Raw genomic sequence first — 22,676 nt, forward strand, 5'->3', positions numbered from 1 at the left:
AGATGGTATCTCATTGTGGTTTTGATTTGCATTTCTCTGATGGCCAGTGATGATGAGCATTTTTTCATGTGTCTGTTGGCTGTATGAATGTCTTCTTTTGAGAAATGTCTGTTCATATCCTTTGCCCACTTTTTGATGGGATTGTTTGTTTTTTTCTTGTAAATTTGTTTGAGTTCTTTGTAGGTTCTGGATATTAGCCCTTTGTCAGATGAGTAGATTGCAAAAATTTTCTCCCATTCTGTAGGTTGCCTGTTCACTCTGATGGTAGTTTCTTTTGTTGTGCAGAAGCTCTTTAGTTTAATGAGATCCCATTTGTCAATTTTGGCTTTTGCTGCCGTTGCTTTTGGTGTTTTAGACATGAAGTCTTTGCCCATTCCTATGTCCTGAATGGTACTACCTAGGTTTTCCTCTAGGGTTTTTATGGTATTAGGTCTAACATTTAAGTCTCTAATCCATCTTGAATTAATTTTCATATAAGGAGTAAGGAAAGGATCCAGTTTCAGCTTTCTATTTATGGCTAGCCAATTTTCCCAGCACCATTTATTAAATAGGGAATCCTTTCCCCATTTCTTGTTTCTCTCAGGTTTGTCAAAGATCAGATGGCTGTAGATGTGTGGTATTATTTCTGAGGACTCTGTTCTGTTCCATTGGTCTATATCTCTGTTTTGGTACCAGTACCATGCTGTTTTGGTTACTGTAGCCTTGTAGTATAGTTTGAAGTCAGGTAGCGTGATGCCTCCAGCTTTGTTCTTTTGACTTAGGATTGTCTTGGAGATGCGTCAGCTAAGTTTTCATTTTTTGTAGAGACAGAGTCTCACTATGCTGCCATAAGTTGATCTCAAACTCCTGGGCTCAAGCAATCCTCCTGCCTCAGCCTCCCAAAGTGCTGGGATTACAGGTGTGAGCCACCACCACAACCAACCTCTATTTTTTATGTTTAATAACGTTTTAATATTATAGAAGAAGTACATGTACATTGTAGAAAATTTAAAAATATAAACAAACCAAAAGAAAAAAAAAACTATACCATATGTTCCCACCACTCAGCTTGCCAATGGTAAAACATTAGTGAGTAGCCTTCTGGATCTTTTCCTGTGCTTATTTTGGACAATAACCTTTACCTTTCCATTTTCAAAAAAAAAAACCAATTATTTCCTCTAATTCCGCAATTATATTCGAGTTTCCCTGCTTGACCCCACAATGCCTTTTACAGCTTGCTGGAGACTGGGCCTTGTCGTGTGTAGTTTAGCTCATGAATCTATCCCCTGGTTTCCTGTAAACTGGAAGTCATCTCTAAAGACATGATGGGTTTAAGTTAGACATGTTGGGGAGAATACATCACAGTGATGCTGTTTGCTTCATGTTACATCACAGTAGCAAAGGCATGTGGTTGAGCCACCATTAATGATGCTAGGAATGAACTGATCATTGGATCAAGGTGAGTTGCATGCTCCTTAGGCTGCAATAAAAACGATCTCTGTCAAGCTCAGAGTAACATTTGGGGCCAAACAATTCTTTGTGATGGGGGTGTCCTGTGCAATGTAGGGTTTTCAGCAGCATCCCTCCCTACCCATCAAATTCCACTAGCACCCGCTTCCTGGTTGCAACAACCAAGAGTGTCTCCAGACCTTGCTAAATGTCCTCTAGTGTCAAAATTACTCCTGCTGGAGAACCAGTCGCCAGCTTAAGGAAAAGTTAAAGGGAGTATTGACAGGAAGCGCTTACTAGTTTATCTCACAGAATTAGTGGAAGCTTTCTCTCAGGGGTGGAAACACCAGGACCGCCCTGAGGACTTCAATTGCAGGAGCTGCCATTAACATGTGCCAGTCTCAGCAAGCCCAGGGCCTCTTTTCCCTCCCTTGGTCCTACAGAGACACCATCTGATTGGCTCGGCTTGGCTCCGATGCCTGCCCTTTAGCCAATGTGGCAACACACACATTGCTTCTAGGTCCTCATTCCTGTGGGTAGAACTTTCTCGGAGAAGGCAGAGTGGCAACCTGGGTAGGCCCCCACTCACTGGAGTTTCTTCACCGGTACTTGCGGGAGTGCCCACTCAGGACATGCCCCAGACCACGGCCTCAGCTGCCGCCACCGAGGCTGTATCTGTGGTCTGTTGACTGGCACTGTCTAGTACTGCCCATGCCCTCTTTTCTCCTCCCAAGGATATTTTCCCGGAGGCAGGACTGGGAAGATGGGAGAGCGGCCAGCCCCAGCCCCGGCACCATCTCTGATGGTGTCTCTGGTCCCCACCCTCAGCACGCTCTAGACATCAGGCCTAGCTCCTGTGGTGTGGCGTCCTCGTGACTTACCAAGCCAGGGTGTTGTTTCAGAATGCTGGTGGGCCTGCCTTCCGTCCCGCCACCAGCACCCTGGCACGACCACCTGTGTGTGCTTCTGTCTGTAAGATGGGGAGTGGAGACAGTGACAGGGCATAGACGGGACACTGCTGCTGCTTTCATTTCTTTCAGTAGCCATCAAGACTAATCCTAGTCTGGGTATCCTTGACCCAGGAAACAAGAGTAGTCAGGAGAAGCTGGGAGTCAGTGCCCCTGGATGGGGAGGGGACTGCCTGGTGAGAAGTATCAAGTAGTGGCAGGAGAAAAGGGGCACATGGGCCAGTCCCTCCAGGCTTTGAAGAAAAGAAAGAATGGGCCAGGCATGGTGGCTCACACCTGTAATCCCAGCATTATGGGAGGCTGAGGTGAGCAGATCGCCTGAAATCAGGAGTTCAAGACCAGCCTGGCCAACATCGCAAAACCCTGTCTCTACTAAAAATACAAAAATTAGCCGGGCCTCGTGGCGGGCGCCTGTAATCCCAGCTACTCTGGAGGCTGAGGCAGGAGAATCTCTTGAACCTGGGAGGCAGAGGTTGCAGTGAGCCAAGATCATGCCATTGCACTCCAGCCTGGGCAATGAGAGAGAAACTCCATAAAAAGAAAGAAAGGAAGGAAGGAAGGAAGGAAAGGAAGGAAAGGAAGGAAAGGAAGGAAAGGAAGGAAAGAAGGAAGGAAATTATTCCAGCCCAAAGGAGTATGACAAGCCAGGGCAATGAAGAGCTTTAGTACCCCAAACACTGAAAAAACTACAGTGGCCACTCCCCCAACCTCCCGTCCCTGACAAGAAAAACAAAACCTTTACAACCAAAGGAAAGTAAGTGCTGCAGAGATCTGTCTTTTCTTGTGATGACCACTACTTGGATGCTGTTTTGGAAATGGAAAAGGTAAAATCCTCTCATTTTCTTGGCACCCCTGCTTTGTTGGTGGTACCCCTGATACATAGGTGCCCTGCCTGCTAGGGAACCACCCACTGCCGAGGGTCCCAAGAGCAGGATCCCACTGCCCTGAGCCTGGGGATGGGGAGAGCGAGAGCTCCTGGGAGGTATTAGAGACATTCCCCAGAGAAAAATCCTTTTTGTGCTCACGGTGCCTTCCATGGCATCTGGCACCTACACAGGTTTTAAAATGAAATAGGTGAACAGTTGAGTTGCCTTTTGAGTGTTAAGGACCTGTCAGCTACTGAGTAAAACCTCAGGTACATTCAGAAAATAAGCCTTTGAACTGTTTTGCGGAACCATTGACTGTGAGGGGAAGTTTGCCCCAGTCCTCAGAACCTGTGAATACGATGCCTGACATGGCAAAGAGGACTTTGCAGATGTGATTAAGTTAAGGGTCTTGAGATGGGGGGATTAGCCTGGATAATCCAGGCGGGCTCTGTATAATCACAGGGGTCCTTATTTGAGGGAGGCAGGAGGGCCGGGGTTAGAGAAGATGGGATGAGGGAAGTGATGTGCGTGCTGGCCATGGGCCAAGGAATTCTCGCAGCCTCTGGATGCTGGAAAAGATGAGGAAGTGGATTTGTCCCCACAGCCTCCAGAAGGAAGGCATCCCTGCTGGCACCATGACTTCGGCCCAGTGAGATCCATTTCCGACTTCTGACCTGGAGAACTGTAAGGGAATAAATTTGTGTTGTTTTAAGCCACCAAAGTTGGGGTAGTTTCTCACAGCAGCAGTAGGAACCTGTTACACTGAATATATCGTTTTCCTCCCTCTAGGGAGGATGTTTTCTGAACTCCAATTATTTAATCAAGAAAGAAGTTTCAAAACCCGGCCTGTTTGCATTTTGGAGTCCACCACCCATGTCTGTTTTCTGGTCCCATGTACCTGTCCTCAGGATCTTAGGGAAGCTCATCTGTAAAATTATTGTAAATCTTAAATTATTTAAAAGTATGTATTCAGGCCAGGCATGGTGGCTCATGCCTGTAATCCCAGCATTTCGGGAGGCCAAGGCAGGCGGATCACCTGAGGTCAGAAGTTTGAGACCAGACTGGCCAACATGGCGAAACCCTGTCTCTACTAAAAATACAAAAAATTAGCCGGGCGTAGTGGCAGGCGCCTGTAATCTCACCTACTTGGAAGGCTGAGGATGGAGAATCGCTTGAACCCAGGAGGCAGAGGTTGCAGAGAACCGAGATCATGCCACTGTACTCCAGCCTGGACGACAAGAGCGAAACGCCATCTCAAAAAAAAGAAAACAATATTCTAAGATTTTGAAATGATTTAAACATGATAATAGGTCTGTGAGTAACTGGTTTCCCTTTAACTGTATATGGGGCTAAGCAAGAAATACGGATGGTGCTTTTTTTTTTTTTTTGATGGGTCTTTCTTGATCTCCTAGGCTGGAGTGCAGTGATGCAAACATAGCTCACTGCAGCCTCAACTTCGCTGGGACCACAGGCCCAGGCCACCACGTCCAGCTGATATTTTCACTTTTTGTAGAAATGGGGTCTCCCTTTGTTGCCCAGGCTGGTCTGGAACTCCTGGCCTCAAGTAATCCTCCTGCCTCTGCCTTCCAAAGTGCTGGAATTACAGGTGTGAGCACTGTGCCTGGCCAGATGGTGCTTTCTTAATCACAGAAGATAAAATGGATATGGGACCAGGGCAGAAGAGTGACAGCAGCTAGCACACTCTTGAGTTGCTTTGCTGAAAGCTCATTGCTCAGAAGGGAGGAAAAGTGGATGTTGTGAATTCATTTCCTTCAGAAACACAGGTGCTGAACCTGCTGCTGCCACATAAACCCCTGCCTATTTTCACCAAGAACCTTGGAAACAAGAGACCAGTCATCTCAAGTTTATAAAAGCCCCAGAAAGGACATTGCCAGATTAGAACAAAGGCTTAAGGAAAGATTTCTGAAGATTCAGAGGCCTGAAGGAAATAAGCACAAGGCCAGAGAACCTAACAAAAACACACTAAACTTTAAAAACCATGGTACTTAGAGAGTCAAGTTAAATGATCCCGTTTAAGGAAGGAAAGGAGGTTTCTAAAGACAGCAGCCAGCGGGACTGACTCTGCTTTGCAGGTTCATTTCTGATGAGCTGAAACTGTGAGCGGGTGTTAGGCAGGATAGACAGACAGACACAAAGGAGCCTGCCAAGAAAATGAATGGCCAGCGTGCACTTCACCGTGTGCAGAAAATGGGAACGCAGCAAGAAGGACCATTTCAGTTCTCCAGCCGGCCAGTGCTTAGAGGCAAGGCAGCATGGTGAGCGGCCCCCGGAGAGAAGCACGAGCACTCGGCTGTTCTCTGTCATCTGCTCCCCATGGCGCAGCAGTGGCTCTACTCTGGAGATCAGATAGAACAACATAGTAAAGGAAAAAATGGAGCCAGGATGGTCAAGAGAGAATAAAAGAACACCTGGTGGCTTAAAGCAGTTCAAGGCTAGGCCCGTGAGACTATAGCCAGGGGCAACACGACCTTCATAGGAGCGCTTCTGAACTCTCGCTTTAATAAACCCTAGCAGGATCCCAGAGTGGTCACTGAGCAGGGCCAAAATCGGAAAAGGGCCAGTGTTTCTCGACTTTTCCAAGAGTAGGTAACAAGGAATTGGAGCAACATCATGTTGCGAGCCTCACTGCCCATCCAGGGCCAGACCTCAGAGTGGATTATTAAACAAGTGGCTTGTGAACCTAGAGGGAAGAAAAGATGGTGAGGACTCGGGGTCAGCGTGGGGAGGACTTCTAACCCCAAGTCCTGTTAGCTTCATTCACTTCATTCACTTCGGACACATTGGGAGATCAGGGCTTTGTCCGCCACCACGCCCAGCTAATTTTTGTATTTTTAGTAGAGATGGGGTTTCGTCATGTTGGCCAGGCTGGTCTCAGACTCCTGACCTCAGGTAATCCACCCACCTTGGCCTCCCAAAGTGCTGGGATTACAGGCGTGAACCACCGCGCCCAGCCGATAAGTGGTATTTTCACTGGAGTCTAGATCCTTCCTTGTGCTAAATTTTGTAATTAAATCTCACAAGAAAATAAAAAGCAATAGCATAAGTTCTCACTTCTCTTTCTTGTGTAACTCTCATTGCCGTTTTAAAATCTTGAGAGCTGTCATCTTGGTAACTAAGTATTTAGGTCAGTATCTTAGAGTTTGTGTGATGCCAAGATGACAAAGGCCTGGAGTGGGGATCCCAGGTAGAACCAGGAGGAACCTGCAGTGGCTTCCCCACTCCTACCCCTCAGGCTGGGCTAGGGGCCCTGGATCTGCCCTGTCTTAAGAGTGGCCACACCTCAGCCTAGTTTTCAACTCCTTAAAGCAAAACAGTATCTCCTCTGGGTCAGGAGGCTAAGCAGGTAGAAACATGTGCAAGGAAGATTTTCAGAGCAATGGGCTCCTTTCCTGTAAGGAACCAAGACTCCTGTGGTAAGGGGGTTGCCAGGAAAAGGACAGAATAAAGCAGCAGCCCATTCCACTGAGATGAGTGTCGTCATCAGCATCTTCTACTGGGTCCGAGTTTCTTTATATGGAAAGTGGATTACCCACCTCAAGGCCGCCAAGTACTCTCATCTCTCCATGCTGTTTTCTCTGGAAGTGTTGAATAATGCCCCTACTGCTGCTACTGCTATTGCTTGATTTGTAAGAGAAGAAGCAAAGTGCGAAATGAAAATAATTATCCCATGGTCATCTTCTGCTTCTCATGCTCTAACCCACCTGGACATCAGGGGCCTCTTTGAGGCACTCAGACCACATGTTTGCAACACTGGCTGTCGTGCAGGCACTGGGCATCCCCTGCCAGGTCTTGCCCATGGACGGAAGGCACAAATGCCTGTGTCAGCTGATTAAAATGTTCTCAGTCAACGTGTCTAGACAAGTATCCACTTATCTTACACCCAGAAATGATTGTGGCCATAGCTACGTTTAGCCATAACATTGACCTGCTTGTTAACATTGTTCCTGAGTTGCTGCCTCCCCCTCATTCTCTTTTGTCTTCCCATTCAGTGGCTTACGTGTGTGTTTTAATACCTGTTTTGTTAGATTTCTGTTTCAATTCAATAGATTATTTTGAGGCTGGAGGAAAGGAAACCATGCCAAAAGACCAGGTGTTCATGCTTTCAGAAGTGCAGAAATGGACAGGTTTTCTTTATTGCACATCTTGCAGGAGTCAAGGCCTAATGTTGTTTATGTCTCTGACTCTGTGATGGCAGCTCCAACAGGTGGCACAGGGCGGTACACTAGCCTTCCAGATCTCCACCAGCCTCCCCCGAACCATCACAGATCAACACCCAAGTTCAAGTAAAAGCCACATGCCCGCCCTCCAGGTGCCCATCCCCGCCTGTCTCTAGCCTCATATCTCTGTCCCACACACTCCTGTAGCCACCAAAGGTGACCCGGAGCTTCTGATGAAGGGTACCTGTTGGCAAGGTTGTGCCTCCCCTTGGTCAATGTATGCGTTCCATCCAAGAGGACAGAAATTGGGTTCTCACCGACACAATCAAACTTGAAATACCCAGAGACATTTTTTTCTACTAAAAGAAAGAAGTCTTGGGTGAATCTTTTCACATCTCACTTTTCTCATCTGCAAATGGGAATAATAATGGTTCCTAATTCACTGGGCAATGATGAGGGTTACAGGATTTAAATCATGTAAAAAGGCCTGACCAGCCCTAATCTGCTTAGCTCCTTTTATCCTCACTGAATGAATGAATGCAAATTGAGCCTCTACGAACCTGTCGCAAATGAAAAATGCATGTGCAGATTTGATTATTGACATAACAAGAGGTGGGAAAAATCACCTCTTAGATGTGGACATGTTCAGTACTTTATGTTTGCAGTTTACACTGTGAAATACTTTTTTTTCCCCCCAGGACTACACTTTGTTATATGAAGAGGCAAAATATTTTCAGCTTCAGCCCATGTTGTTGGAGATGGAAAGATGGAAACAGGACAGAGAAACTGGTCGCTTTTCAAGGCCCTGTGAGTGCCTCGTCGTGCGTGTGGCCCCAGACCTTGGAGAAAGGATCACACTAAGCGGTGACAAATCCTTGATAGAAGAAGTATTTCCAGAAATCGGCGACGTGATGTGTAACTCTGTCAATGCAGGCTGGAATCACGACTCGACCCACGTCATCAGGTTTCCACTAAATGGCTATTGTCACCTCAACTCAGTCCAGGTATAGCATTGTTACACACTGTGTGGCATCAAATGTCACTCTCACCGTTGTCACTTAACCTTGCCCCCACATAGTGCCTTTCCTCCAAAGAGCTGAGAAACTCTCACTCAGTGACACTTCTGTTGGGTAGGTGAATTATCACCCTCTACAGCAGTCATTCCGTAAGTCTTGTGATTATGCCAGGTGCTGGGATGAGCACTGGAGATACAGAAGGGACAGATGTAGAACACAACAGCTGGGCATGGTGGCACACGCGTGTAGTCCCAGCCACTCCAGAGGCTAAGGCAGGAGGATCACTTGAGCCCAGCAGTTCAGGTTCAGTGAGACAAACAGAGAACAAGACAGACAGCTCTGCATTCATGGAACTGCATTATGGGAGTGGAGTGGGGGGCAAACAGTCAACATAAATATATTGCCCAGGAGGTGGTAAGTGGATTTCTGGGGTAGAGTATGCTGGGCATATTGAGGACTATCTGGAAAGCCAGTTTGGCTTGAAGAAAGTGAATCAGGGAGAGAAAGTGCCCAGACAGGAGGGAAGATCAGGGACAGATCATGGAGAGCCTTGTTAGGGGGTGGCAAGTGCCCTAGGATTGTTTATTTTGGCACCTTTTGGTTTTGGTTCATTTGTGTATGTGAGCCAAATGGAAATCCATTGGAGGGTTTTGAGCAGAAGGGAGAACTGACAGAACTCATATTTTAAAGTGAACACTGTGACAGCAGCTAGAGAACAGGAGAAGCGAGGAGACCGGGCAGCAAGCTGTGGTACAAGCAGTTGAGAAGTGTCCAGTTCTGAGTGTCTGGAGGGTAGAGCTAATAAGGTTTTCTGACGATGGCTGTGGGTTGTGAGACAGAAGCCCGGGATGACTAAGATTTTTGACAGAGGAACTGGGTGAGTGGAACTGCCATTTCTTGAGATGGAGAAGTCTAGGGGAGCAGGAGATGTGGGGGTGGAATTCAGAACTCAGAGGCTAACATGTGCTGAGCACCGACTCTCTGCCCTACCCTGGGCCAGGGCCTGGACATGCGTTGTCTTCTTACAAGCCTAACAGGTAAGCACTGTTAATCCTCTCTGTCTTTCTGATGAGAAGGCAGAGGCGCACCTGGGTCTCGATTCCAGCTCCGTGTGACACAAAACCGTTTGAAGTCAATGGAGTGAGGGTTCTAGTTTTTTCCCTCTTTTTAACTGGAATGGGCCCATGAAGTTGTTCAGTATTTAGTCAGCAGAACCCTTCCCAAAGCACAGAGACTCGAAGCACCCACTCTTCCGTGCTGCCTCTTAAGGATTGTTCCACGACTATTTATAACTCTTTAAATGTATGAACAGATGTCTGAGAACAGAAGAGCAGAAAATTCTGGCAGAAAATGTTCCCTAAGCATGCTAGCGGAAGGCACATGCTCCCAGGCGGCGGGGCGGCCGCTGGGTCGCAGGGTTCCGGAGGACGGCATTCGCGTTCTCACCTGTGTGGAGAGCGCCCCCTGGAGGTGTGTGGCGCTCCCGCATGGCCCTGCACAGCGTTCCTGAGACGGTCTCAGCAGTTTAAACCTCTTTAAAGCCCAGAAAGCCGGTCCCCTTCCACACAACAGCCTGCCCTGGCTGCCACAGGAGCAGACAGAGGGGCAGAACCATTCAGAGCCAGGACAGGAAGGCCTCGGCCACACCCTGGGGCCAGTGAATAACGATCGTCAATTCATATGCTTGACAGTTTCCCACGTCAGATGTGGAAATTTTCATCTGGATTAACGTGATCGTATGACACAGCCATGACCTACCCTTGCTTCCTGCTCCACTGACCAAGAAATAGTCACCAGCCTGTGGGCACGCAGAGACTCTGGGATAAGGCTTATGACACCCTATACCTCACTAAGTTGTTATATGATCACTCAGTTTAAGGAACTTTGCTGTGAACGTGTTGTTGTTTCCAAAGTAATGGCTCCATCAGCTGTTTGCATTACATTGAAATAAGCTTTTGACCACATCCAAGGTAACATTGGATCACATTGAATAATTATCACATGATGCCTATCGAACTCCGAAGAAGAGCTTAGAGATTTCCTCCTGTTAGCATTTAGTGACCTTAAGACTCAAAGAAAAACGGACATCGGGGTTAGGTTCTCTGCTGTTCACAGCTTCCTCCCCTTTGGATTTCCCCTCCTAATCATGGCAAGGAATGTTTTCCAGGGTCTGGTTTGGCCAAGCAAGCTGGAGTGCCTCTTGCTGAAAGCTGCATTCCTGCCTCTGCTGGGGAATACGTGGAGGGAGCTGTTGTTCGTCTTTGTATCTACCTGCCACCAAAGCACGTCTTGATTTTGAAATTAGGGATTGTTTTCTTCCTGTCCTTATGCTGACGGGTATCATATGCATTGTGAATTTACCTACAGAAATAGCGCACTGCTGGGTAGAATGTTAATTTTGTTCTCATAAGGACTTGTGTTTTTTTAATTTGCCAGCACTTGAGGTTTTAATTTTTAGAAAACACACTCTCTTGCTTTCCAGTCTCATCTAGTAAGCTGTTTTGCAACACAGCAGACTATATTCTATATTGAAGTAGGCAACTAAAAAATAATAATTTTTTTAAAAGTAAGGATTCACGTTACATTGACTACATTTCACTTCCTTCCAATAGAAGTTTTTTTGAGGTGGGCGTTTTTTTGTTTTTTATGGTTTTTTTTTTTTTTTTTTAAGTTATGACTGAATCACTTTGCTTTCAAGGTGGTGTGGAGGTAATTTAATTATATTCAGAACTCTGGCAGGAAATATTTGCAAGTCTAATAATATTTGTTGGATTCCTAAAGAAACAGAATGCTCCAGATCAGTTTCCTGTATTTGTGTCTAAGAGTCACAGGTACTGTTTCCTGCATTTAAGAGTGTCAGACGTGTAGTGCCAAACCCGGGAATCTTGCTGGCGTTAGGTATTTGATTTCAAAATTAAGAAACAGATTCTATGGTTTACATTTGTATAAAAAGTTTAGAATATCTTTATTTTTCATACATTTTCTTATATGTAATCATTGTGCTGATTCTTGTCTCCTTGAATGCATGCAGGGAAATACATCTGTTTCAAATGCTACAAACTTGAAAATCTGTAGATAATCCTCTAGTGTCTTCAGTAGTCCCTTTGTTCTGCTATTGAAATTACATCAGTCTTCCAGTTTGAAACATATATATTAACTTGGTGTTAGGAAACTCGAACAAAGGCGGAGTTGAGAATACAAATGAATCACTGGCTAAGTAAACTCTGCCATCACTGTCCTTTCCAGATTTATCATCTCATAGGATGTATTTTAGTGATAAATGAGCTTTGAAATGTGAACCCTCATTTTTGACAGAGAGGGCAGCATTGCGTATACAAAAATAACAGGTTTGAGGCCAAACAGACCTGAGTTGGAAACCCAGTTCCATCACTGACTAGCCATGGGCCTCAGTTTTCTCATCTATAAAATGGGCCTAACACCACCGAGTGTTGTAGCTGGTGTGTGTAAAGCAACCATGTAAAGGCACATTTTAGGCACTAGAAATGCTTACTTCCTCTCTCCTGCCCGTTAATCCAGGATCTTCCTTTGAGAGGAGCAGCTCACAGGGACATGGGTGCTGGATGAGATGAACCAGAGCTGCGCATAATCTCAAACTTTGGGGTGTTTATGTAGCCATAGGATTTACCTCACCCCTAACTGGATGCTTGTCTTGTCCTCGCAGGTCCTTGAGAGGTTGCAGCAAAGAGGATTTGAAATCGTGGGCTCCTGTGGGGGAGGAGTGGACTCGTCGCAGTTCAGCGAATACGTCCTTCGGCGGGAACTGAGGCGGACGCCCCGCGTACCCTCCGTCATCCGGATAAAGCAAGAGCCTCTGGACTAAATGGACATATTTCTTATGCAAAAAGGAAAACACACAAAACCAATAACTCAAACAAACAAAAAAGGGACATTTATGTGCAGTTGGAACAGCAAACCAAGTCCTGGACCTAAAATCGAATAAAAGACACATTTATATCCAATAGAGACCACACCTGTATTCATATGGGAACAATTGGAATAGTGATATCCTCAAGGTGTAAAAAATATATAAATATATATATATACATATATATATATATATATGTCAAAAGGTAGGAAATGCAAAAAAGAAAAAAAAAAGGTGATAGCCGCAGTTGGTGCTGTGATGGCCGTGAAGTGTCGTAGGCCTCCCGAGGTCTCTGACTAATAAACAAGCCATGAGCGGTGAGGACACAGTCTCCTTACAGTTTCCATTGCCAACAGCCATCCATTCTTTCTTTTTCCTTTGTCTTTCTTTTTCCTTTTTTTTAAAAAAGAAAAAAAAAACCAAACACCTTGAATCCAGTTTTTTTGTATATGGAGGTTCCACGTCCCTCTTTAGGCTGGGACCAGGCGGGACTTCAGAAAAACCCTCATGAGCACATTGCAAAGATGTTAGACATGAAATTTTACATGTAGTTTGTACAGAAGTCACACTTTTTTGTCCACCTCACAGATGTGAACTTTACTTTGTTTTAAAACTGATCAGTTTTGCCAAGGGGCCAGAATTATTCCTTGTTAGAATTGCTCCAGTTCAAGTCTGCTGCTTTCCTACAATTTTTCAAATTTTATAATGTATTAAATACAATAAACTCTGTTTAAAAAAGATGGTCTGTGTGAAACACACATGTGGGGGTGAGGCTGGATTAAAGTGAAATTTTTTCTTTTTGAAATTGTCCGTGTTGAGCATCAAAAAGAGGCTTGAAAGCCGGGGTCAGTTTTGAAGGCAAAACCTACTAAAGGCTAAGGATGTCATCACCTGTTCCAGACAGTGGTCTTCTGACTCAGCAAATGTTATTTCACGTGCTTTGTGATTCTGCATTGGTTAGCAAGGTAAATCTTCCTTCTTACGGACTTTTCGGTTACACCTATTTCAGTTATCTCTGGCCGCAGAGCAAGCCACACCAAAATTTAATGGCTTAAAACATTTTGTTCTGACCTGCGATACTGGCCTTCGCTGGGCTGTGTCTGCTCCACGAGTCTGCTCCATTGCTGCAATCCAGGGGGTCTTATTGGTGTGGAATGTCCTACATGGCTCACCCAGATGGCTGCAAATACTTGGCTGTTGGCCTCTATGTGGCTTGGGCCCCTCTCAACATGGTAACCGGATTCCAAGAAGAAGGCAGAGAAAGCCACAGTTCTCTAAAAGCCTGGGCCCCGGGCGGCACAGTACACTTCTGCTGCTTCCTGTTGTTGAACAGCCACATGGCCAGCCCAGACTCAAGGAGGGGGAAATAAGAACCTCCTGTTGGGGAAAGTAACAAAGCATTTGTGACCACCTTCAATCTACCATAACACCTGTCCAAAGCATCTTATAAGTAGGGCATTATGGTTTTGCAAAAAGTAGGGAACAGCGCAGAGCCAGAACTATCATTATATTATTAGCCAGAGAAGTAAAAAACCTGAGATTTCAACAGCACTTTAGAATGAAGTCCTCAGCTTTTCCAAGGTATTAGTGACCCTGATTCTTCGATCAGCCCTACACCCACCTTTCTTCCCTCCTCTTCCTCATTGCAGACACTCAAAATAAATCTGACATGCTGGTAAGATTGACAGGTAAACGAGAATGTGTTTCTGGTGCAGAGATATTCCTGTGGTGATGGGTTATTTCCATCCTGAACTTACTTTCTTTTTTTTAATTAAAAAGTGTATGCCTGAGGACACTAGTAATGAAAATATCTCTGGCTTCTGAAACTAAAAGTGAGCTGTTAATGGCTCCTATCACTGCCTGAAACACAGGCGGCCCAAACGCTGAATTACTTTAATGATGGCTAGCCAGGTTTCCACATTGCTGCGTAATTTCCCTATTTGAGACTAATACACCACTCTCTCAGATGGGGACAGACAGGGCTGCTCCCACCAGCTGCTCAGTCATCCACGTCCCACTGAAAGGAGAATAAAATTGCTGTATGATTTACTAGCAATCCATTCTCGTTAAGCAGAATTTCCTCAAATCAATAATGCAAGGGCCTCACTTTGGGACTCTGCTGGTTATTGTCATCAGTTAATGTTTACCCAGCACTGCTTATGTGCAGTTAGCATTGTCCCAACCAAATACTGCACAGAACGGTGTACATTGGCTACTGGCATCCACTTTGTTCTTTTCTAAGTTCTTCGGTCTATTTATATGACTGCATCCCAGTTGCACATTGTTTCTACAAAAACTCTGATCCAGTTCAATGGAGCAAACAGTTCACTTGTAATGTTCACCTTTTTAGGTCTTGAAACATGTAGATTCCCAGACACCAAAATACTTTAGGAAAGAGTAGGTCAATCAAAATGTCAAAATATAATTGAATCATCTTTTTTCTTTTCTTTTTTCTTTTTCTTTTTTTTTTTTGAGACAGGGTCTCACTCTGTCACCCAGGCTGGAGTACAATGGCACAACCTTGGCTCACTGCAACCTCCACCTCTAGGTTCAAGTGATTCTCCCACCTTAGCCTCCCAAGTAGCTGGGATTACAGGCATGTGTTACCACACCCAGCTAATTTTTTTTTTTTTTTTGGTAGAGATGGGTTTTGCCATGTTGGCTAGGCTGATCTTGAACTCCTGAACTCAAGTGATCCACCCCCATCGGCCTCCCAAAGTGCTGGGATTACAGGTGTGAATGAATCACAATCTTATTTTTCACTACTGCTTATTATTCAATGTAAAGTTCATGTTCAAACTTCACCAGTGTCCCCAAAAGGATCTTAACAGCTGTGCTTTGCACCTAAGGATCTGATCAAGGATTACGCATTGCATTTATTAATAATACCCCCCCACCCCTTGCTTTTCTTTGGGGGGATCTTTCCATGACATCGACTTATTGGAAGAGTCTAGGTCAACTGTTTTGCAGATTTGGATTTGTCTGATTTGTCCCTCATTGGTAGAGTCAGGTTTGTTTGGTTTCAAGAATACTACATAGGCGATTACATGTCCTCAGTGCATCATATCACAAGACTCAGTTTGGCCCATATCATTAATGGCAGTTTTAGCCTCTTGGTTGAAGTAACATTCACCAAATTACCCAGTGTAAAGGTAGCTTTTTCTTTTTGTAATTAATGATTACCTATGGGATGACGCTATGAGACTATAAATATCTTGTATCTCTCAACACACTCTCACCAAATGGTTTTGACATCCATTGGTAATCCTTTCCCAAATCAATCATTACCTTGGGAGCACTAAAAGTTTGCTTTTTAAAAAGCCACTGTTGGCCATGCGTGGTGGCTAACGCCTGTAATCCCAGCACTTTGGGAGGCCGAGGTGGGTGGATCATGAGGTCAAGAGATTGAGACTATCCTGGCCAACATGGTGAAACCCCATCTCTACTAAAAATACACAAATTAGCTGGGCGTGGTGGTGCATGCCTGTAGTCCCAGCTACTCCAGAGGCTGAGGCAGGAGAATCACTTGAACCCAGGAGGCGGAGGTTGCAGTGAGCCGAGATCACGCCATTGCACTCCAGCCAAGGCGACAGAGCAAGACTGTCTCAAAAAAAGCCACTGTTGCCTGAATCTTTGATAGTTGGAATACTCTCTTTTTTTTTTTTTTAGCAAAATAAAAAATCTTTAGTCTAGGGCAAACAAGCTACACTACTTGACCTGCTCTTTTCTAAGAAGTATTTTAGAAAACTAGAATAAGGCAAGCCACTTATAAACTGGTTCCAAATATTAGATGAGTTTCTCCATAATAGTAATAGTCATCCGTTTAGTGTTTGCTGTGTGCCAGACCTGTACTGAGCACTTTACCTGTTAACTCATTCAATCCGTTGACCATACTGGAGGTTGTATTATCCATCCCTATGTCTTGGTTAAAGTAACTAAGACCCTAAGACATCAAATAAAGGATATGATTAAGGCTAATGTTTGATTAAGTTTTATAAGGAGGACCCAAAACAACTATTTAAGAAAAAGTAAGTTTTTATGTGCAATAGGAGGAAGCAGTAGATTATTAATTAATAGCATTTTCTCCTCATAATGGAAATGTACTCCTGTTGTCAAGTATTTTGACCATCTTCTTCAGTATGTTGGGTACTTGGCTTTGCTGATACTAGGGTGACCATGACATGGTTTCTGCTGTGGGTTTCTGGGGAGTGAGAGGAGCAGGGCTCTCTGCACATCTAGCGGTGAATTAAGGTATGTGCATACCTAACTACAGTCCAAGGCACAATGGGATATGTGTCATTTCATAGTTACAAACCAAGGATTCTAGAAATGCCCAATCATATGGGATCATATCTAGTCGGGGATATTAGAAAAACCATCCTTGGGGAGGTGGCGCTTGAAAGATGGGTAGGCTTTGCAAGGAAGGAGTATTTGGGGGTGGGGCAGAGGCTCTGAGCTGGAGGAGCACAAGGCAGGGTCAGCACATGGTATGGGACGAGGGAAGCATGGGCTAGAAAAGGAAGGTGGAATTGGATTTTGGGAGTGTGAGAGGGGAGCTGATCTTGACTGCCAGACAAGGATTTGGACTTTATTTAGGAACCATTCGAGAATCACAGAAGGTGGGCAGATACTCGTTTAGGGAGTCTGTAGGCTTGACTGTCCGAGAACAGTCTGTTGATGGGGGGGGCAGTTAAGTGGCTGTTTTCCCCATTCATCCATTCATGATCTACAAAGCAGGCTAAGACCTGATGACATAAAGATGTATGAGAAAATAAGATATCACCTTTAGAGTTGGGGCGGCAAACTCAGATGCCTCCAAGGGCAGGGCAAGTTACATGAATCAGTAAGAGATAGCCGAACGGGAGTATTCGAAGGAGCAGCCCCTACTCAACCCCAGCAGGTTGCAGCTATAGGAGAACAGCGTCCCTGTACTTAAACATCTCATTTTTCTAGAAAACCTGGGAATCCAGACTTTTGTGTGAAATCTCTAGATGTGTAAATATTGGAGCTGACTCATTTTTTTTCAAATGTACAGCCCAAACAAGACATCTGCAAACTAGGAGTTTGTAACTCTGAGAGTTATGAAATAAAACAATTTTAGACACTCTAGGAAAATTTCATTTGGGTGGGATTGCATGTGAGATCACAAAAACTAAGTTGATCGAGGACATACTTTATAAAAAATCAAAATTTGATGCAAATTTTTAGTTTGATTTAATAATATAAGCTGATCACAAAAACAACACTTATTCACATACACATACACCAGGTCTGAATCATACTTTGAGCTCAACTCTTTCTCCCTTTCCAACCCATGCAAAAAATGCGCTTGCTGGCATCGGCAGCTGCAGTGTGCTCCACTGCAAGACACTAGACAAATGGCATTGCAGTAACTATTAGTAGGAATCTACTGGTAGGAATTACTAATAACATTTGTGACTGACTAATATTCATCTATAGGACTAAAACCCTGAGAATATGCATTGTGTCTGACTTTGTCACTGTCGGGCAGCTTTTATCCATCAAAGTTGATCACAGGTTCTATCAGTGATTTCCAAACTTGCCTGTTCTTAAGACACACAAAAGGCATTTTTTTTAAGTTATAATTCAAGCCCATCACCACCCCTGTATCCCATCTCCCCACAGATTTCTGAATTTCACTTTTTTTTTTTTTTTTTTTTTTTGAGATGGAATCTCGCTCTGTCACCCAGGCTGGAGTGCAGTGGCGCGATCTCAGCTCACTGCAACCTCCGCCGCCTGGGTTCAAGTGATTCTCCTGCATCAGCCTCCTGAGTAGCTGGGATTACAAGCACAAGCCACAATGCCCAGCTAGTTTTTTGTATTTTTGGTAGGGTTTTTGCCATGTTGGCCAGGCTGCTCTCGAACTCCTGACCTCAAATGATCTGCCCACCACAGCCTCCCAAAGTGCTGGGATTACAGGCGTGAGCCAGCATGCCTGGCCTGAATTCCACTTTCTAAGTGAAAAGTCTGGGACTCCATATTTTAATAATGCCCAATACAGTGACTCTTCAGACAAGTATTAAAAACACTGGGTAATGTCATTGTGCTCCCCAGCGTAGCCTCAGAACAGTAAATAAGGATCTTCTGAGTGTGCTTTTGTGATGTGCCTTTTTATGATTTCACTGATGTAAACAATAGTTGGCATCTCCTATTTTGAAGCTCAGATTGAATTCTTCCAAATGCAGTTAATGGAGGAGGTAGGGGATGTGTGTTGGGGGCGTTGCAGGGAAGTCCTTAAGTGGCATTTAATCCAAGGGCCTTCATCCTTTCCTAATTAGGCAGAAAACTGCCCAATCCAGTGGAAATAGCCCACCAACTACAGAATTCTTACACCTCCTCTTAAAAAGCTGTCAGAGGTTCGAGTGAACAGAAAAGAGCACAGGAAGTAATTACCATAGCATCTACCACCCATAACAATAGCCTACTGTAGGTGTATATGTCCGTCTTTTCCCTTGTATTTTAATCTAGGTGAGTTTCTCTGAAACTTAATGATTTCAAAACTTCCGAATTTGAAGGGGAATGTAAATCGATAACCCTAACCACTTACCACAAAACTCCCTTGCATGTGCTGAAACGTTCGCGTCAGAGGGCTCAATCTGGCTGCATTTCATGTGACTCCAGGTTCATTCTCTCTCCACCTCTCCTTTTCCCCTCATTCGCAGTGTGAATCACACAGTGCTGCACTGCTCCTCCCAATCTGTTTATCAGATTGTGCTTGTCAGAAAAGGGAACAGACAGTACAAGTATTAAATTATGCTGTTGATCAGCAGGACTAAAAAAGCCACAGAAACATGTATTGCGCGTTCCATTCAAACTTTGGAACTTGGAAAGCCTGTCCCAAAAGCTGAAGGTCAAATCCTTGTCACAGAAGATCACACTTGTTGGAAAAGAAGCAAGATCAGTTGGTTAAATCCAGTTTAAGGAGGCCTTCCAGGATCATCTTAAGGTCTAGCAACTTGAGCAATCTGACGCAGCTGGGTTTTTAAGTGAATCAGCAGTAATGGGAAACTGGCTTGGGAAGGGGCAATGGTGGGAGGCAGATGGCTTATGTGCCCCTAAAATTTAAATTTTCATCCATTATTGCTCTTTATTTGAAATTTTAAAAAATTATTTAAGATGTTGTTCTTTTGTAAGTCATATTCTTAAATGTTTGGTCTCTTAAATACATAAATAACAGAAAATTTGAAATTCTAAGTAGAATGCATATTCACGAAAATAATTCAGTTATACTTCTTAGTTTAAGCATAGTAGATGTGTTTATAAAACAGAATATTGACCTGTATAATCTTTTCCCTACTGCCATTATAATATCAAAATCAGAGTTATTTTCCTCTAGGTAGGGAAGGAGTGGGAGAAAAACTACACACACCCCCCAAATTCTTTCTTCCAATAACTTCCTGCCTCTGTCCAGTCTGCAATAACACCCCTCCTCCACCATCCACTCCCCACTTTTCTTCCAAGCAAAGTTAGTCAAGTGATGGATGGAGATGACTTCTGCACAATCACTAGAAGCCTTCGTGTTAATATTAAAAGCATGTAAAGGGAATGGCTTGCCTGGACACTGACAGGGCTGCAGGCCTGCATTGAGGTGGCCTTTCACAGGGCCCACGGAAGAGCAACAGACAATGCAAGGCCACCAGGTCACTTACTTCTCAAATTCTTACCCCAGGTGTGAATATCTTTTTCTTGCTTGTCACTGCTTTTCTCAGTCTCCTCTCCTCTCCCTGGGAGATCTCAACCATCGATGGCTTTCCTGTCACCTGTGCTGCAGGCAGACCTCTCCCAGAGCTTGGGTGGGGTAGGCAGCCCTGAGGATACAGGACAAATAAGACATGACCTTGCCATTTGACTTTTAGTCAGGCAGGAGGGTAAGCCATGTAAACCCATCGTTTCAATATATTGTGTCATAAGCAATGATAGATGTAGGATCTGCCAAGCATTTCCATTGGACTATCAAGAACAGAGCTTATTTTGGTCACTGGGCCTTTTGTTTCTCCTTTTAGATTTCCTATTTCAGTTCAGGATGCTCCTCTCTGTTCACATCAGGGAGCCATTTCTGCAATCCCCATACTTACATGGTCACCAAGTTCTACAGAAAGTATCATCTAAATATTTCTTCAATCGGTCTTTTCCTTTCCACCCCTACCTCCACTTACCAATGTCATATTATCAATTCCTCCTATATGGACCATTTCCACAGGATCTTAATTGGTTTTCCTGTTGAGAATTGAGATGGTCACCCCTTAAAATCCATCCTCCACATTGCAGCCTGGTTACTCCCCTGTTAAAATCCTGACAGTTTCCTTGTTATTTTTAGAATCATCTTGTCTCCTTAGTGTGGCATCCAAGCCTCCTTGATCTAACTCTACCTACCCCTCAGCCTCACCTGGGGCCACCCCTGGCCTCCTACAAAATACTTTTAGTGTCATATTTGGTTTTTTTTATTTGCTGTTTTTTGTTTTGTTTTGTTTGTTTTGGAGACAGGGTCTCACTCTGTTGCCCAAGCTGGAGTGCAGCAGTAGCACAAACATGGTTCCCTGCAGCCTTGACCTCCCAGGTTCAAGTGATCTTCACACCACAGCCTCCGAGTAGCTAGGACTTTAGGCACCTGCCACCACGCTTGGCTAATTTTTTTTTTTTTTAATTTTGTGTAGAAATGGGGTCTCACTGCTGGGCGCGGTGGCTCATGCCTGTAATTCCAGCACCTTGGGAGGCCAAGGTGGGTGGATCACAAGGTCAAGAGATCAAGACCATCCTGGCCAATATGGTGAAACCCCGTCTCTACTAAAAATACAAAAATTAGCCAGGCGTGGTGGCACATGCCTGTAATCTCAGCTACTCAGGAGGCTGAGGCAGGAGAATCACTTGAACCCAGGAGGCAGAGGTTGCAGTGAGCCGGGATTACACCACTGTACTCCAGCCTGGCAACAAAGCAAGACTCCGTCTCAAAAAAAAAAAAAAAAAAAAAGAGAAATGGGGTCTCACTATGTTGCCCAGGCTGGTCTCAAACTCCTGGATTTAAGCAATCCTCCTGCCTCAGCCTCCCAAAATGCTGGAATTACAGGCATAAGCCACCATGCCCTGTTTGTCATATTGTTCTGAGTCTCCCTGCTTTGTAACACATTTATCCTGTTATTTGTTTAATCACTTGCCACTCATCCTTCAAGACCTTCTTTACCCATCACCACCTTTTCATGTGCTCCTCAGATGGGTGACGCTCTCTATGGTCCTAAAGCACCCGATTTGTACTTTTATTATCATACTTACCACTTAATATTGAAATATCTATATGTATATGTTTTAATGTTAAAATATCTATATGTACTAATCTAATGGCCATCCTTAAGATCTTCAGTGGAAGAAATCTGACTTATTTATGTCCTAGCACCTAGTAAGTGCTAACTAAATGATTGTCGATGACAGATGAAATTCACAACTGAAGTCTACTATTTGAAGAACTAGGCAGAGTATGGGTTTCATGTTCCTTGCTCCAACACTTAGAGAACTTATTTCTACTCAAAAGCACTAAAATAAGAATTAATATAAAGTATAATAACTGACATCAGAGAATCAATTACTAGTAATATTAAATCCCTTAAGCACTTTGGTTCTTTTGATGTTTACTTTGGATTTTGCCTAATCTAAAGTCATTCAGGAGTTCCACATTTGGCCAATATGAAGTGGCAGATTATTCTCCCTCCCGAAACAACCCACAAACTGGGCAGAATATATGAAACAATGATTTTCAAGACATTGAATATGAGGCACAGTGACCCCTGTGAGGTGGAGAGCAAACAAGGTGAGCCCTGTGGTTGCCCTGGCTAACTGCCTTGAGGAAGTTTCCGGGCCATGTTGAGGGAGGGGTAACCCATACAGAAACCAATGCTTTCCCTGAGTTGAAGAGATGGAGATGGTAGCATAGGGAAACAAAGGCAAGTAGAATTCACAGGGCAGAGCAATGGAGAAGGGAGAGATACATGGAGAAAGAGAAGACTCAAGAACAGAAGAGACTCTTCAGCTGAGTAGTGATCAGTGCATGTGTTGGAAGAAGTCACCCAAGCCTAGGGGAAAAGCTACGTAGAAGAATCAGAGAAAGCAATCCCCATAGCCCATCCAGGACCAGAAATAGTTCCTGCTCTCAGCAGACAGAGTGGAAAGCCTCATAATGAATGGGGCATTGGTTAGAATACTCAGAATGCCGGAGTGCTGGAGGGAAATGAGCCCGAGACTAAACACAGCTCGGATCTTACCTAACAAAGCTTAAAAGCAAATCCCAAAAAGGATCAAAGTGTTTCCAAGTAACTCTACTTCAT

At 44.4% G+C, this 22,676-nt stretch overlaps 1 protein-coding gene and 1 long non-coding RNA gene across 9 annotated transcripts in view; one reads left to right on the forward strand and one right to left on the reverse strand.

Annotated features, from left to right (window-relative positions):
• Positions 1 to 12,436, forward strand: part of KCTD1 (potassium channel tetramerization domain containing 1) — a 200,444-nt gene extending 188,008 nt beyond the window's left edge. For all 8 annotated transcript variants that reach the window (XM_065533966.2, XM_065533968.2, XM_065533969.2 and 5 more), the window contains 2 exons: positions 8,139 to 8,444; positions 12,139 to 12,436. In XM_065533966.2, the coding sequence (XP_065390038.1) occupies positions 8,139 to 8,444; positions 12,139 to 12,297 (465 nt within the window). In that variant the 3' untranslated portion in view covers positions 12,298 to 12,436. The remainder of the gene's footprint in view (positions 1 to 8,138; positions 8,445 to 12,138) is intronic.
• A 123-nt stretch (positions 12,437 to 12,559) lies between these two features.
• Positions 12,560 to 21,658, reverse strand: LOC123570009 (uncharacterized). The gene is made up of 3 exons (XR_010582891.2): positions 20,028 to 21,658; positions 18,911 to 19,077; positions 12,560 to 13,719 (listed from the first exon to the last, which is right to left on the reverse strand). It is a non-coding gene; the product is annotated as an uncharacterized lncRNA (long non-coding RNA).
• Between the last annotated feature and the right edge of the window lie 1,018 nt (positions 21,659 to 22,676).

Source organism: Macaca fascicularis, chromosome 18 (genome assembly GCF_037993035.2).
Source record: "Macaca fascicularis isolate 582-1 chromosome 18, T2T-MFA8v1.1".
Lineage (NCBI taxonomy): Eukaryota > Metazoa > Chordata > Mammalia > Primates > Cercopithecidae > Macaca > Macaca fascicularis.